This window comes from Rhinolophus hipposideros (assembly GCF_964194185.1).
Source record: "Rhinolophus hipposideros genome assembly, chromosome: 20".
NCBI lineage: Eukaryota > Metazoa > Chordata > Mammalia > Chiroptera > Rhinolophidae > Rhinolophus > Rhinolophus hipposideros.
The window spans coordinates 47,929,377-47,944,965 of NC_138066.1; the positions used below are offsets into that span (position 1 = coordinate 47,929,377).

A 15,589-nucleotide genomic window follows, 5' to 3' on the forward strand; every position below is an offset into this window, starting at 1 on the left:
GTCCAAGGGGCGGGGCCTGGGCCAGGGGCGGGGCCTGGGCGGGGCCTGGAGTGGGCGCGCGTCCGGGGCGAAGTGGCGGCGGCTGCAGCGGCCGCGGCGGGCGTGCTCACTCGGGCCGAGCAATGCCGGCCGCACGCGTGGAGTACATCGCGCCCTGGTGGGTGGTGTGGCTGCACAGCGTCCCGCACCTCGGCCTGCGTCTGCAGCGGGTGGACAGCACCTTCAAGCCCCGCGAGGAGAGTTACCAGGAGGTTAGTCCGCGCCGCCCCGGACCCGGGCCGCCCCTCTACGGCCCCGCAGCCCGCCGCTCTCCGCACGCCTCTCGGACGCCCCCTCGCCCCTCTTCCCTTTTCCCCCGGGATCCTTAGCCCACGGCCATCCGGTCTGGGAACCTCGTGGGCTGGGAAAACGGGAAAGATAGGAGTTGAGCCCGTGGTAGGAAGAGGAGGAGGGGCGCGGAGGCTGCCGGCGGGGGGTGGGGCTGCGCGCCGCGGGGGAGGGCCGCGTGGGGCGGGGAGGGGACGTGTGTGCCTGTATCGGGGTAACTCCTGCGCTCCAGCCCAGCGGCTCCCGGCGTTTCCCTCCTGGTGCGGTTCCAAGACGGGCGCTCTCTTTACGGGGCTGGGCGTGCGGGGAGAAGTTTGGGCAGAAACTGACTGGAGTCTCCCGAGGTCGGCCCCTCAGCACCCCTCCTCCCAACCTCTGCCTGCAGGGTGGGAGCCGCTACCAACACCTCTTCCTGGGCTCCTCCTGGAAGGCTTCAGAGCTTGGGGAGGCGGCGAGGGGTGACTTCCCTCGTGTGCGCTGAGAACCCACAGCCACGTGTGGGTGTTTGGAAGGAGGAAGGTGGCCCCGGGTCAGCCCCATCTCACACCAGCGTCACCCTTCCAAGCACCCGCCCCCACTACCTACACGCCTTCTAGACCCTGGAGTTCTGGGGTCTTGGCTTCTTGGCCAGCCACTCCCCTCCTTGCATTTCTGCTCTTTCCCTGCTCTGCTGGCCTTTCCCTCTGTGGTCTCTGCACCCCAGCGGTGGGGGGTTTCTCCCCAGGCCTTCCAGCCCAGGCAGAGCTACAGAATCCCCCAGTCTTCTCAGTTCTGGCCAAGCCCCGGTGGCCCCACTGAGTCAGTTCTCGGCTTGGGCAAAGATTCAGGCGGGGCAGCCTGGGACGGGCCCATTTGTTCAGAGCTTGGCGCCCATCTCAGGACTTTGACCCCAGGCCACCTCTGCCTGCAGTGTCGGGTTCTCAGGCGCCATCTCCCAGTGTGGGGCTGGTGGGGCCCTTGGGGCAGAGTGAGAGGCTGAGCCGGGAGTCGGCTGGTCGCCTGGTCGCCTCTTCCGGGCCATGTCTTTTCTCCTGCAGGGCTGGTGTATTCTGATCCCATAGGGTGTGCAGTGCACCCTTGATCCGTAGTCTAATAATAGCCTCTAGTGTCCCTGTCGCCCTCAGGCCCTGGGCAGATGGTGCCGGCCTTTCCAGAAGGAAGGAGCATCAGGACCCCTCCCTGCTTTTAGGCAGGGATGGAGGGGGCAGTTTGGAGGGTTTGTCTGGCCGAGCTCCCTCCTAATCTGTGTTTGCTCCTCCCTCTTCCAGAGCCTGGTCTGTGGAAGTGAGTGTTCAAGTGAGTGTCCGTGAGAATGCCGCTGTCTGGGGACAGCTCCAGGGAATCTTCCGCTCCCTATGAAAGCATGAAGTGAGGAGGATATGATTTCATAGACAGCTGTGTTGTTATTGGCGTGTGTGTGTGTGTGTGTGTGTGTGTGCACGTGTGCGCAAACCCTGTGCCCAGATCCTGCACCTGGAGTCTCCAACCACAGTTTTCTCTTCTCCACTGGAGGAAATCTAAACTCCTGGCTGGGTCAAGAAGACCGCCAGGCTCAGGTAGGGGTGGTGGGGCCCTCCCTCACACCATGGCCCCCAGAGCCAGCACCTGTCTGGCCAGCAGCTGTGGCTGGTATGGCCTGAGCCCCTTAGTCCCATGGAGCATTCCCATGAGCCAGAGGAACCACTCACAGCTCTACCCCTCTCCTCCCAGGGTTTGGAGCCTGGCACACTGTGTTGGGCATCAAATGACTCCAGAGGGCATCCCCTTCCCATGGGCCACTGTTCCTGGGCAGCAAGACATCCAACTGCCCAGTGGGAGACGAATGTGGTGGCCCAGGCTGAGATGGGAAGTCTGGCTCTGGGTGTTATTTAAGGCAGCTCCTATTTTAGTAAGTTCCCCTGTTGTCTGACCCTGGGGTCTCTCCTAGGCATCCCCTTTCTCCTGAGGGGCAGTCCCTGCCAGAGTCAGGTGGCAGGTTGGTTAACACCATGGATTGGGCACCTTCTGCTGCCAGTCATCTTAGTACTCAGCACACTTGATTGGAAACAAGCTCTGTGCCAGGCTTGGGTGACATGATGACCAAGGCAGCCAGGGCCTGGGGCTGGGGCTCTGCCATCTGGCTGTCTGGGTTGGAATGCTAGTTTTATCACTTATTGTGTGACCATGGCAGGTTTCTGTACCTCTCTGAGCCTCACTTCCCTTACCTGCAAGTATTAAATGAGATGTTCCGTGTAACATGCTTAGTACATAGAGGGTTCCATAGCATGTAGTACGTACGACCCAGTGATACAAATCATTACACAGAGTAGCCTTGACATTCAGCAACTTGTCCAAGCACATACCCCATACGGGATAACAGAGGGAAGAAACCAACTGACACTGAAGACTGAAAAAACACACGCAAAAATGAACAGTGCTGGCTTGTGGTAGTGTGTGTGTGTGTGTGTGTGTGTGTGTGTGTACCAAAAACTAAGTGGCCGTGGAAACAGGCAGGTACAGGCCTGCAGGAGCTTTCAGGGGAGGGGATGAGTTGTGTGCAGGGATCTAGAAAGCAAAGGGAATCTTTGAAGAGTGGAGGTGACAGAAGAGCACGTCACCTGGTAAATGGAATATCCTGAGCAAATTCAGTTCCCAAACTTCCCTGAGGAAGCAAGGGCTCCCACGCACTTTCTGGGATCGTGGGGAGGAGTGGAAGCCCCCTAAGAATGTTTGCTTCCACCCTTCTCCCTCAGTGTACTTGACCCCTGAGTCCTTGCTCAGGTGCTGACGAGGTCTCTCAGGTCAGCAGAGGCAGGTGAGCTGAGTTTCTGGGTGGAGGAGGGCGCCCTGACCCCCAGCGCCCCCAGCTTCAGGCTGCGCCCCTGTGGTGGCTGTGTGTCCAGAGGAGAAGCAGCCCAGAACTCCCACCTGAGTCTTCTCCCCTTTGACAGGGGAGGAGTGGAGATGGAGATGATTCCTCCTTCAGAGAGGACCCGATAAGTTGGTGGATGTAAAGTATGTAGCCAGTGGCTGGCACGGGGTAAATCGCCACAGGTGCTGCTTGGAAAGGAGGTGACTCTAGCTCGCCGGGTGTCCAGAACTGGGGACAACAGAAAGGGCGCTGGCACTGCCTCCGGTGGTGTCTACCGGAACAAGCCACTTCAGTGTCCTCCTTCTGATGCCGCCGCCACCATCCACCCCTCTGCTCGTGGGGAGACCAGACACTGATCTGCAGATGTTAATTGTTGCTACTGTCAACATGCAGGCGCCACATGTGTGTTTCCCGTCCCGTCTCCTGCATCAGTAGACCAGCCATTCTTTGGGGACATGCGTGGAGCCGCAGAGCCGGTGTTGGAACTTTTTGTATTTCGCCATGTGTTTTCCTGTGTTAACTTTGGGTGGTTCAATTCCTAGACTCCCCAGAGAGTCCCAAGTATGTGGGGAGAGGGGACAGAGGGGGGGTTAGACCCGGAACTACAGGCTCCCCACACGCCCCTGACTTGGGGGCAGGTTTCAGGAGGAAAGACCAGGCAAGGAGCCCACAGTCAAGGTCTGAGTGTGAGAGGAGCTGAGATTGGGATGAGGAAGCCCCATTCACCCAGTCTGAGCACTGAGTCATGGTCAGCAGACCATCACGCTGTCCGCCCCCCACCCCTGCCCTGCCCAGCCCAGGGAGGTCTGGGAGGTAGGTACTTAACCCTTCCCAATCCGTAGTTCCAGCTCCCCTCCCCCTGGCCTCACCCTTAGGCTGGCTCCCTGTCTCCTGCGGTCTTGGGGTGAGAGGGCTCCGGCTGTTATCCGCTCCTGCACCTATTGCAGAAGCCCCTTGGGGTTCGGCTGCAGCCTCTGGATTCCCAGAGTACAAATCGGTCACGGCTGCCCCCAGCGTGGGTCCTGATTTTCTGCTCTGGGTTTCTCGTCACAAAGTGAAAAACCAGAACTAACCAAAGTCACTTTGATGAGGAGAGAGACTGGAGCCTGAGCCCTGATGTGGGGGCTGTGGGCACGTGTCGGGGTGGAATGGGGGGAGGTGGTGGCTGCAGGGCCCTGGGGGGTATGGGGTGACATGGTAAACGTCCTTGCCAGGCTCTGTCTGTCAGAGCAGGAGGGTGTGTAAGCTGAGCTCCCAGCTCCTGCTGGATGGGAGTTTCTTTCTCTTCCATCCTCCTCCCACCCCATGCACATGGAGATTTGCAGTGTTAATTAGAAGCAGGAAAATAATTGCCTATTAGAAGGTGGCAGGGGACACCAAGGTGGTGGCTGTGGGACTTGGTTCTGCTGGTTAAGCCTCGGCTTCCTTCCCACTTCCTCCCCTCCCCCTCCCCCACCTTCCTTCTTTCTTCTTCCCTTCCTTTGTCCTCTCCCAGACCCCTCTGGCCCTATCCCACCCTTCTCTTCCCAGCTCCTGGAGGGAGCGGTGGGAGCTTCCCAAGGTGAACAGCTAACAAAGTGCTCGGCATTTGGGTTTCCCAGAATGGCCTCCCCGGCGCTGGACTGCGTCATCTGTAACCTAATTGAGACCAGCTGCCCAGCTTGGCGGGGCCTGGGCTGCAGAATCCCAGCGCCCTGCCCATGGGACTGGGCTCGCAGGAGGCCGGAGTGGGCTTGGGACAGTGCAACAGGGGAGCCAGCACAGGGAGCACGGGGGTGGGCACGGGCTGCGGTTTGGAGAGACTGAAACGGCACCAGCCTGCATCTTGACCTCATCTTGGAGGCCCTTCCTTGCTGAGTGGGGACACGTGGTAGTCAGCGGGTTCTCCTGTTTGGGACAGACTGAGAGAGGGGCTATCTGGGAGGCAAGCTAGAAGTCAAGGGTACCTGAGAGGGGGTCTGCTTGTTTACCAGTGTCTAATCTATACAAAAGGTCTGTCTGGGTTTTTGTTACTTTTTTTTTTCATTAGGCATAACTTGTAAGAAACTGCACAGTGCCGCTTAGTACGTGCGTCTGTGATACCATCCCAGTTACATTCCTGGCTCCCAGCAGACTCCCTCGTGCTCCCTCCCCTCCCAAAGGTAGCTACTATTCTGACCTCTGTGGCTGCAGATAAGTTTCTCTGACTTTGTGTTTTACATAAATTAAACCGCACCATCTCCGCTGTTTAGTCTGGTTTGTTTCCCCCAACATCACCTCTGTGAGACTGGTCAATATTGCCGTGTGTAGCTGGGACATGTAGCTGGAAAATTCTGCTTTTCATGGCTACGTAGTATTCCATTTCATGACTGTCAGTCCATTTTCTGTATCCGTTCTCTTGTTGGCGGACATTTGGGTTGTTTTGAGTATTTAATATTACCTCTGTATTAAGCTGCTGTGAGCATGTGTGTGTGTGTGTCTTTTGGGGCACACGGGCCCTCCTTTCTGTAAGGTAAACATTCAGGAGTGGAATTGCCAGGTCGTGGGATTGTTGCCCAGTGGTTTGCAACTTGCTCAGGGGATTCCGGGGTTTTCACAGGGCTCTGGGGCCTGCGAGGGGCTGGCCAGGGCAAAGCGTGGCATCTCCGCCCACTCCCCTGTCAGGGCAGGCTCTGTGTATCAACCTATTTGAAGGAAACTTTAAGCGGCTAGGAAATGTTTGAGGTAGTGTGTTCGCGCTAATCACTGCTTCCCAGACTCGAATGGCGTCCAGGTCACGCCTAGAGGCAGTTCTGATTCATTGGGTCTAGGCTTGGGAGTCTGCCTTGCTAACAAGATTCTGCGTCCCGTAAGATGTCGGGGCCAGGGCCGTAGGTCGGGGAACTTCAGTCACTTTGAGTAGCGAGGCTCTAACCCCCTGCCTGACCTCAGCCTCCTTCACCTTGGCCGGGGGCATTGGGCCGGGCGCGGAAGGTGGCAGCTCTTTTGTACTGTCTCACAGAGCAGGGGCCTCCTGGGGCAGCCCCGGGGACAGGCCTGGTGCTCCAGGCTGGGGACCCAGCCCTTGCCACACCATGAGGACTTCAGCAGGGTGATGTGTTCAGGTCTCCTGGGCCTTCTCAGGTGCCTGGAGGAGGGCTTGCCATCCACACTGGAGAGTCAGGAAGGTGAGTTCCTGGTCACACCTGTGACTTAACTCTCCCACGTGAAGTGAAAGCCACACTTTAAGTCACGTTCACCTCCCCACTCCCGAATGAGCCATCTCTCCTGTCCTCTTCTGGGCTGTCCCCACCACTTTGGCCATTTGTTCCTGAGGCTCGGAAGCCTGTTGGTCCAGGTGACCAGCAGCGCAGGTCGAGTCAGGGGTCCGAAGGCCACCGTGAACCCTCACAGGGCCGAGCAGCCGAGCAGGCTGGGGCAGGGCGGGGTGGACCCGACAGGGACCCTCACCACTGAAAAGGGCCCCGGCCCTCGGGCCTGCAGTCCCAGCCTCTGATTTTCAGAGTTGTCTCCCAGTGTGTCTCCTGGCTGTCTCGTGCACAAGGCGTGTCTCCCCCGTAGACCTGAAGGGTGCCAGAATCTCCCTCTCAGATCGCCACCACCAGCATGCGGGGTCCCCGAAACAGGCTCCAGCCCTGACAGCCCAGAATGCAGCACCAAGGGTGCTAGACCAGGAACCACTTGAGGGCACGTGGGGAGCTGGCTGAGGCTGTCAGCTCAGGGGCCTGTCTTAGAGCCAGGTCCAGCCCTGGCGGGCGGCCACAAATCCTGGTGCCATCTGGTGCCCATCTGGCTAAATCAAGAGATTGGAGGGCATGCAGTGGGGCACGGGCCTTCTGACAGATAACAGCTCCCTTCACAGAACCATCAAGGCGCTGTGGGCCTGCGGTGGCACCTGCTGCCCCCTTCAGAATTCTGGCCTTTGCTGCTACCATTGGCACGTGGGGGGTTCCTATTCAGGATGCGGTGAAAGGAACTCTAGGGTGCACGTCCTAACAGCTCCCTCTCCCCTGGCACAGAGCTGGCTTCTCGTTTCTATGGATGGACCCCAACACCTGGGACCAGGCTTGGGGGAAGCAGATAGGCCAGGCCGTCCCTTCCTGGCCCTGTCCTGGGCCCACTGAGTTTCTGAGATGTCCTGCCCAAGCCCTGTGTCCTGCAGGAGACCTCGATGCTCTGGTCTGCATGGACACCCCTCTCCTTCTCTGTCCCTCAGTCACGCAGCTCCTCCCCCACAGCCCTCAGGGTCAGCTGACAGCTCCCGCCTTATCTCTGGAGTATCTCTGGGGCAGCTCTGAGCCGCTCATCTGGCCCAGCCTCGTCCTGGCTTCATCAGGTGTGTCAGCCACAGACTTGGGGGCCGGCCTTCAGCTGCTCCTCGTCCCTGATCCCCCTCAGCTGGCCACAGCCCCTTCACTTGTTCTTGAGTCCCCTCTGCCACCCAGCCTGAGTGCTGGGCACGCTGTGTTCAGAGTAGGACCTTCAGTCAGGAAGGATGACAGACGTACAACTCAGTCCTGGCTGCGGGCCCAGGGACAGGGCACCTTCCCAACCCTCCTCCTGCCCTCCGGAACCAGTGCTGACACCAAGCCTTTCCTTCTTCAGTCACTGCTGTTCCTGGGGCTGGTGGCCGCCGTCTGCCTGGGCCTGAACCTCATCTTTCTCGTGGTTTACCTGGTCTGCGTGTGCTGCTGCAGGCAGGATGACACGGTGCAGACCAAGCAGCGCAGCTCCTGCTGTGTCACCTGGACAGCTGTGGTGGCCGGGCTCGTCTGCTGGTGAGTGTCCCTCGGTGCCGGGCCAGATGTGTGCAGCTCAGGGGCTTCTCAGTGTGCAGAGGAGTGAGGTGGACCCAGTGGATAAAAAGTGGGCCTGACCAGCTGTGTCTTGCAGATGGTTAGCCTATGACCGTGACCCCCCGCTCCTCACCCTCTGCCAGCAGCCCCCCAACAAACCATAAGTGGTTAATCAGCTTTCTGGCCACGTTCTCCTGACTGAGCTCTGGATACCTTGATGGGAGAGCCTGTCCGCAGGGTGAATGTTGTCCCTTTTTTTGCCAGGCAATAGGAATCAGATGCCCGCCTGGAGGAGTAATGGGCGTCTCTAGTGTGCCCCATGCCCTTCCCAAGTGTGGGCCTGTCCAGCCCAGCAGCGCTGTGCCGGGCAGCCCCACAGCCCCTCCCTGAGCAGTGTTCCTGGCGGCATTCCCAGCCAGAGGGCATCTCTGCCCTCTGAGTCCCTGTCCCCTCCCAGCTGCTGCCTGGAGTCTGTGAGGTCAGAGAAGGTCAGACTCCACCCCAGATCAATTCCATCTTCTCATAAGAGCAGTAGCTATTAGTACCACCAGCAGACTTCTTCACTTTGGACAAAGAAGTGAGGGTTTCTAAGCCCAGGCAAGAGCCCTCACTGCCTGGGGAAGAGGCCATGCACAGCCTGGCCCTGTTGTGAGGAGTTGTTGCATATTTCTTGTTTTCGCATGAACAGAGAGGTTTTCCCAAAAGCCTCAGGTCCACCCTGAGACCTCCTGGGGGTAGTAACCCTTGGGGGCTAGAGTCCCTCATTGCTTAGTGTCTGTCGCATCCAAGAACCCACAGCGCGAGTGACCCCACTGTCTCAGCAGCACGATGGTGGACAGACGGGACACTGTGAGCCTGGGAGGGAGGACTCCTGGGTTCTCATCCCAGGAGGCTCACCTCACCGCTGCAGTTTTCTTCTCCGTTAGGGCACGTTCACACTCCCACCCTGCCGACAATGTAGGGATAGTCTCAGCCAAAAGTTAGGCAAGCACCGGAAGCAGTGATACAGGGGTGACGAAACAGCGTGTGGCGGGACCCCCAGGCTGGGTGAGACAGGCCGCTGGGCTCAAATCATAGGCTTCAAGGAAAGACTTCTAGCCCAGGTCAGGAGTGCAGAGACCAGGGTCGGTCCCTGCAGAGAGGAGCTCCTGGGAGGTAACTGAGGTAACCAGGGTCTTGAAAAGCCTTCTCCTGGGACTAAGCAGCACGAAGGTAGGTGAGAGGGGTCGGGGGGTTATACAGACGCCTGAAGAAACCAGCAGTGCTGGCCACATGGGGAGCCCTGTCGCGTGAACTCAGATTTGTTTTTTAAGACACAGCAAATGACAGAAGAACACTGTGGAATAGTAAGAATGACTTTGGAGGGTCAAATCTAATAAGGATTGTTTAAGGAAACTCAAAAAAGGAGGCGTGCATTTGGCATGACTCATTCTACAAAATTCCAATGTTATTTGTGCCAGGCAAGAGGGAGCCAGTGATAAGAAAAAACAGGCACCATTTCTGCCTCCTTGTAGCTCGTGGTCTACTGGGGAAAGCACGTTCCCAGGCGTGCACAGGAGGTCGTCCCTCACCTATGCTTTGAACAGGTATTCTAGGTGTTTCTGTCCTGTCGTCCGTGGACCACTTCTGGAGGAACAGTAGACTAGGGGTCGAGAATACCTAGAAGGAGGTTTCCGTAATGGTCTCCCAAGGAATTCCATCCTAGGTCCTGTCCTTTTTACGGAAAAAGCATAAGTGTATGCATGTGTGCATTCGTCTTTTCCCCCCAGGATTAGTGTTTCAGAAAGCTGCTTAATGACTCTTCAGTGACCCCCAATATAATGGGTCAGATCAAATATGAGAGATGACAGGCAAGATTTGAGATGATTTGTTCAGCCTGGAATGTTGGACTCAAACCAGTAGATGAAATTTCACAGAGATAGATGTAAAGTTCTGCTTTGGGTTTTAAAAAAAAGCAAAATCAAGACAACACCAGAGGAGGAGAGAGACTAGCCTTCGCTGCAGTTGCTGTGAAGAAATCCAGGGTGTTTGTAGACCACGCGGTCGGTCAGTAGTGGGGAGAGGAGGATCTCAGGGCGTAGGCGCCCCACTGTGCTCGGAGCTGGACGGACAGCCTGGTCCTGGGTGCTTCACTCAGAGGCCTCGTTGAAGGGCGACCCTGACCAGTTAGACAGCATGGAGCCCAGAGGATGGCGATGATATAGTCACGGGTCTGGTTTGGAGAGAAGGAGTGACACGGAGCCACGTGGAGATGTCTAATGGGGTGTCTTGCAGAACTGGAGCTTATTTCGGGCTGCCGCAGAGGACAGCCAAGAACCAGTGGGTGTGTGATTTAAGGAAGTGGGCTTTGGCTCAGTAGAATAAGGAACTTTCTGCAAGCTGGTAGTTTTCAGTGGGTCAGGCTGCCTTGTGAGGGTAGAGAATGGAGGGGGAGTCCTCCATTCCTGGAGGTGTCAGTCACTTGGGGAGCTGGCAGAGATACGGGGCCCTGGGCCCTGCCCAGACCTACAGCATTAGAACCCCTGGGGGCGGGCCAGCAGTCCTGCACCCTTCGTTGTCACAGGACGCAAGTGCAGGAGTACTTTCCTGCTGCCTAAATGAAGTGTGGTAGAGCTAGTCAGCCAGGCCAGAGCTAAGCGGGCCCTGACCAGTCACCTCCCACCCCTGCCTGCCAGAACTTAGACAGCATCCCCTTCCCTGCCCCCAGGAAAGAGCTCCCCAGCTAGAGTCAAAAGCCTGCTCTTCACGGACATTTGACCAGCTTTATTCATAATCGCCAAAACCTAGAAGTAACCAAGATGTCCCTTAGCAAGTGAATGGGTAAATAAACTCTGGTCCCTCCAGACAACGGAATATTATTCAATGCTAAACAGAAATGAGCTATCAATCCGTGAAAAGGCAGGGAGGAAAGTTAAATGCATATTAGTAAGTGAAAGAAACCAATCGGAAAAGGCTCCATACTGTATGATTTCAACCATAGGACATTCTGGAAAAGGCAAAACTATGGAGATAATAAAAAGATAAGTGGCTGCCAGGGAGGGAGGAAGGGAAGGCTGAGCTCAGAGGATTTTTAGGACAATGAAAGAAACTACTCTGTATGATACTTAATGGTGGACGCATATCATTACACATTTGTCCAAACCCATAGGTTGTACAGCACCAAGAGTGAGCCCTGATGCAAGTTCTGGACTTTGGGTGATTATGAGGTCCACATAGGTTCATCCATTGTAACAAATGTCCCCTCTGGCGGGGCCTATCGATAGTGGGAGGGGTGTTTGAGAGGGGGGCAGGGAGTATACAGGCGATCGCTGTACTTTCCATTCAATTTTACCTTGAACTTAAAACTGCTCTAAAAAAAAATAGCATATTAAAAAAAATTCTCTTCGGGGTGTCACCTCTAACTTTGGGGTCTCTTTCCCATAGTGCTGCGGTGGGCGTTGGTTTCTATGGAAACAGCGAGACCAATGATGGCGTGTACCAGCTGATCTACTCCTTGGACAACGCGAACCACACCTTCTCTGGGATCGATGCACTGGTAAGACTCATGGGCAGCTGGCCGGGCCAGGCACGGCCCGTGAGGTCAGTGTGGTCAGGTCCCAGCCAGCTCGGCTCCAAGGGGGCTGGACTCCCCTTGGGGCTGCAGTTGATCCTGCCAGGAGCGAATAGGCGATTTCTGCTCCCTCGGCGGGAGCGGTGGCAGGAGTGAGAGTGAGGACCAAAGGAGAAAGGAGGATGGGTTCTGTGGGAAGGAGGGGTGGCCGTGGGGTCAATCCCTTTCATCTCTAGGAGAGCTGAATGCTTTCCCATTTGTCCGAGGACACGCTGAACATGGAAAGGGAGCCCTATCTGATGTGGCTTTCACGTTCATTTTATGTGCTGTGTATAGAGATTTGTGAGGTCCTGGAGGTGACCCGCGAAAAGCTCTTCAAAAATAAGTCAACGCCCCATGGGGTGGAGGGACTGCCCACAACCCCCTGAGGTGTCCTGCAGGCTCTGGCTTCTGGGCACCCTGAGTCCAGCTGGGGGCTCAGGGTGAAGGATTGTGCTGGGCTGGCCAGAGAAGATGCTGGACTTTTAGGGAAGGAAAGAGCTACTCTGCTGAGCCTTTGGCCGAGTGACAGACTGAGAGGGTGGGGAATCGGGGCTTTGTCAAGTGCATGTCACCTTCACTGGAAGCACCAGAACTTTTCAGCTAATTTACCAGGCAGCCCCATGGTGGCTCCGGTGCCCCTAGGAGGCTTTCAGGGAAACCAGTCCTTGGACATCCATGTCGTTCCCAATTCCTTCCCCTTCCCCCCACTTGTCCCCCAGCTCCCCAGAGGGGTGACCTCAGTAAGTGGCTCTTTGTGGCTGGCAGTCTCAACCACAAAATGCAGCCCCCACTGGATCGTTGGACACTCGCTGGAAGAGGATTCCATCCCATTGCTCCTCCTTCTCCCTTAAGCTCCCCTAAGGCCTTAATCCCACAGCCCATCAGGAGGGACTCACCTTAAAGAGACAGCTGTGCTGCTCATCAGAGCCCAGATGGCTGGGTGCAGTGGCTCTCGCCTCAGAGCCCTTCTGAGGAGCTGAGGGTCACATGCCAGACCAGGGCCCAGCTCCCCTGCAGACCTCACCGGTCCACCCCTTGGGTCCACTGGGACTCATCCCTGGGGACTGAGAGCTCTCTGGACAATGGGCTGGGGCAGCTCTGTGGAATGAGGGAGGGAAAGCTGAGGGAGCCTGACCAGCCCATGGAGGCCTGAGGGGCGCTTACCCTCAGCACGCCCACCCTCACCTCTGCCCTGGTGGGGAAGGAGTCCGTGGTTACTGCCTCTGGACTCGGCCTCCCCCTCTTCCTCCATCTACCAGAGCACCCCTGGAGGAGGAACCAAGCCCCAAATGGAGAATCCCCTACCCAGGGAAGCCCCAGAGCCATGACCTTCACTAGCTGACCTGTGACCATTATAAGGAATGGCCCTTGTCTCCCGCAGGGGCTAAGGAAGGGAGAAAGTCCCAGAGCTGTCCTGATGGGAACACTGAGTTCCTCGTGTCCTTATCCCACGGGAGGAGAGCGGTGCAAGGAGACGAGCTGGGAACAAGCCCCAGGCTGCATCCATCCACCTGAGCGAGGGCTGAGTGCCCCAGGGCCAGGTTTGGACATTTCCCAACAGGCCACGTGTCTCTAAATTCCCCGTTCCCAAAGGGAAGGGTTCTGTGTGTCCCTGGAGTTGAGCCCCTCGTAGTCACTCCACCACTTCTGAAAAGCGAGGACTGGAGCTCCAGGCTTCTATGGAGTCCCCCGCAGGTCCCCAGGTCCCCCCAATGAGCTGCTTCAATCCTGACGACCCCCTCCGGCCTCCTGGGTGAGCCCTGAGGCCCCGGGGGCCCAAGCTCAGGCGGTATCCTCCAGGCTCTTGCAGGACCGACAGGGCTGGTTTGGGCCGTGGGGTGGGTACCCAACAAACCCATCCCAAGGGCTCCAGGCGAGGCAGCAGATCTCAGAGGGCTCCCGTATCCAGGGGGTGAAGGCTGCATAGCAGATAAATGGTGTTAGATGAGACAGTGTCTGTGGAAATCCTCAAAATGGCGCTGCCATGATAATGAGGGCCATGATTATAATTACTATTATTATATGTATTACTATAATCACCACGAAGGAGGTGACTCAGACCTGAACCAGATGGAGATGGACCCTCCTGGGTCTCTTTTCCTGGATCAGAAGCCTCACGCTTGTGCCTCGGTAAATGGGGGCCGCGGCTCAAGGCTCACGCCTGGCTGGCAGGGTTCTGGGTCAGCTACACAGTGTGATTTGGGGGGGTCAGAAAGGGTCATTTGGGAGTATCGGATGGGTCCTTTCTCTGGATCCAGTGCCCCAGTGAAGGGGGCCTGGCCTCCAGTTACCGGGGGACCACGCATACCTCTTACCCCTCAGGGTCTCAGTTTAACATATGGGCCTCGGGCTTTATAGCTCCCAAGGCATTGACCTACTCCAGCTTTCACGTTCCCTGGGCCAGTATGGTTCCTCTGGACTCTCATTTGGGCCAGCAGCAGCCTTTGGGTGGAGAAACTGGGGCTTATGGGGGTTGTGTTCCTGTCCTGGGTTTGAAGCTAGTACATTTCAGAGCAAGAACTGGAACCGGAACCCAGGTGTCTGGTCTTCGACCTGCCCTTCAAGGATCTGAGATGGGGCTCCTCCCTTCAACCTGCTGAGGCTCCACCCCTTTAACTCTAGGCGTGGCTGCCCTTCTAGAAAGCCTCATTAAGTGAAGCTTCTCCCCCCACCCCCAGAGCTTTTCAAACTTGAGCTTGCTGCGGCAGAGTCCCCTGGAGGGCTTGATAACGAGTTTCTGATTCCTTAGGTGTGGGTGCAGGTCCCACCCCCCAAGTTTCTGATTCCACAGGTGTGGGCAGGGCTGAGAACTTGCATTTATAATGAGTTCCCAGCTGATCACCCAGGACCAGCTGGAGAACCACCAACAGCTTCCACCACCTGCTAACTGGCCCCTAACCCTGCCACAGCCTGGGGAGCGGAGCTGCTCCTCTTGTTCACAGAGCCTCTCTTCCTGGTGGGAGTGTCCTGTTGCATCTCGGGGGGCGTCCCTGCCTGGAGCTCTGTCTGTCCTGAACCTCTAGGGAACTTGGGGAAACGGGGCTGTTCAGTAGGTCAACATGGTGCTTTTTATTTCTTTATTGTTTTGTTTCCTATGAGAAGATGTCAGGAGGAAAGAGAGGATCTGGCAGATGTTCACTGGCTTTTGTTTTTTTCCAAGGAAGCATTTAAGAAAATAGAGAAGTTAAAATTTTAGAACTGTGGAAAAGCGTTTGCAGATCGTTTTTAAGAGCCATTCTCTCTCAAGTTTATTAGCTATGATAGAGGAACATGAAAATATCACATGGTACAAGGTTTGCTCCTAATGTTAGCCATGAGTGATAGTGCCTTTTGGATAAAAGGCTACAAAGCACTTAGACATTGATCTTATTGAATAGAAAAGGAGAGTTGATCAGGGTGATGTTGAGTTACTGAATTTACTTTTACATGGTTCCCAACCTCCCCCCTCCCTCCCCCCTCCCTCCCCCTCCCTCCCCCTCCCTCCCCCCTCCCTCCCCCTCCCTCCCCCCTCCCCCCTCCCCCCTCCCCCCTCCCTCCCCCCTCCCTCCCCCTCCCTCCCCCCTCCCCCCTCCCCCCTCCCTCCCCCCTCCCTCCCCCCTCCCTCCCCCTCCCTCCCCTCCCTCCCCCTCCCTCCCCTCCCTCCCCCTCCCCTTCCCTCCCTCCCCCCTCCCTCCCCCGCCCCCCTCCCTCCCCCTCCCTCCCCCTCCCTTCCGCCCCACCGTGAGAAGCTACAAGCTGCCAAATCCATTAGATACAGTGTATCTATACCTCACAGCCCTTAACCAGCTTGTAAGAACCAGGAGCAAGCCTGGAAAACGGAACAAACTGCTGACATTGAAAAAAAATAAAACAAAATGAAACAAAGAGGGCCATTCTCTTTTCTGGAACCAGGAACTCAGAGAGTAGAGCAGACGTGCAAGCCCAGGAAGTTGCTGTCCCATCCCCCCTAAACCAGGGGTGTCATCTCCTCTTCCTCTTGCTAAGCTCTGACTGTGGGAAAGCGCCTGCCCCTTCTCGTGGGTGGTATTATCTTCCTTCCAGGCC

The 15,589-nt window shown here is 56.8% G+C and overlaps 1 protein-coding gene across 2 annotated transcripts in view; it reads left to right on the forward strand.

Annotated features, from left to right (window-relative positions):
* The first annotated feature begins 66 nt into the window (after positions 1 to 66).
* Positions 67 to 15,589, forward strand: part of TTYH2 (tweety family member 2) — a 33,805-nt gene continuing 18,282 nt past the window's right edge. Inside the window, exons 1-4 of one of the 2 annotated variants that reach the window (XM_081027734.1) lie at positions 72 to 251; positions 7,763 to 7,935; positions 11,377 to 11,488; positions 12,927 to 13,086. In XM_081027734.1, the coding sequence (XP_080883860.1) occupies positions 123 to 251; positions 7,763 to 7,935; positions 11,377 to 11,488; positions 12,927 to 13,086 (574 nt within the window). In that variant the 5' untranslated portion in view covers positions 72 to 122. Of the gene's footprint in view, positions 252 to 7,762; positions 7,936 to 11,376; positions 11,489 to 12,926; positions 13,087 to 15,589 lie in introns of both variants that reach the window. The other variant, XM_081027735.1, reaches the window with a different exon arrangement.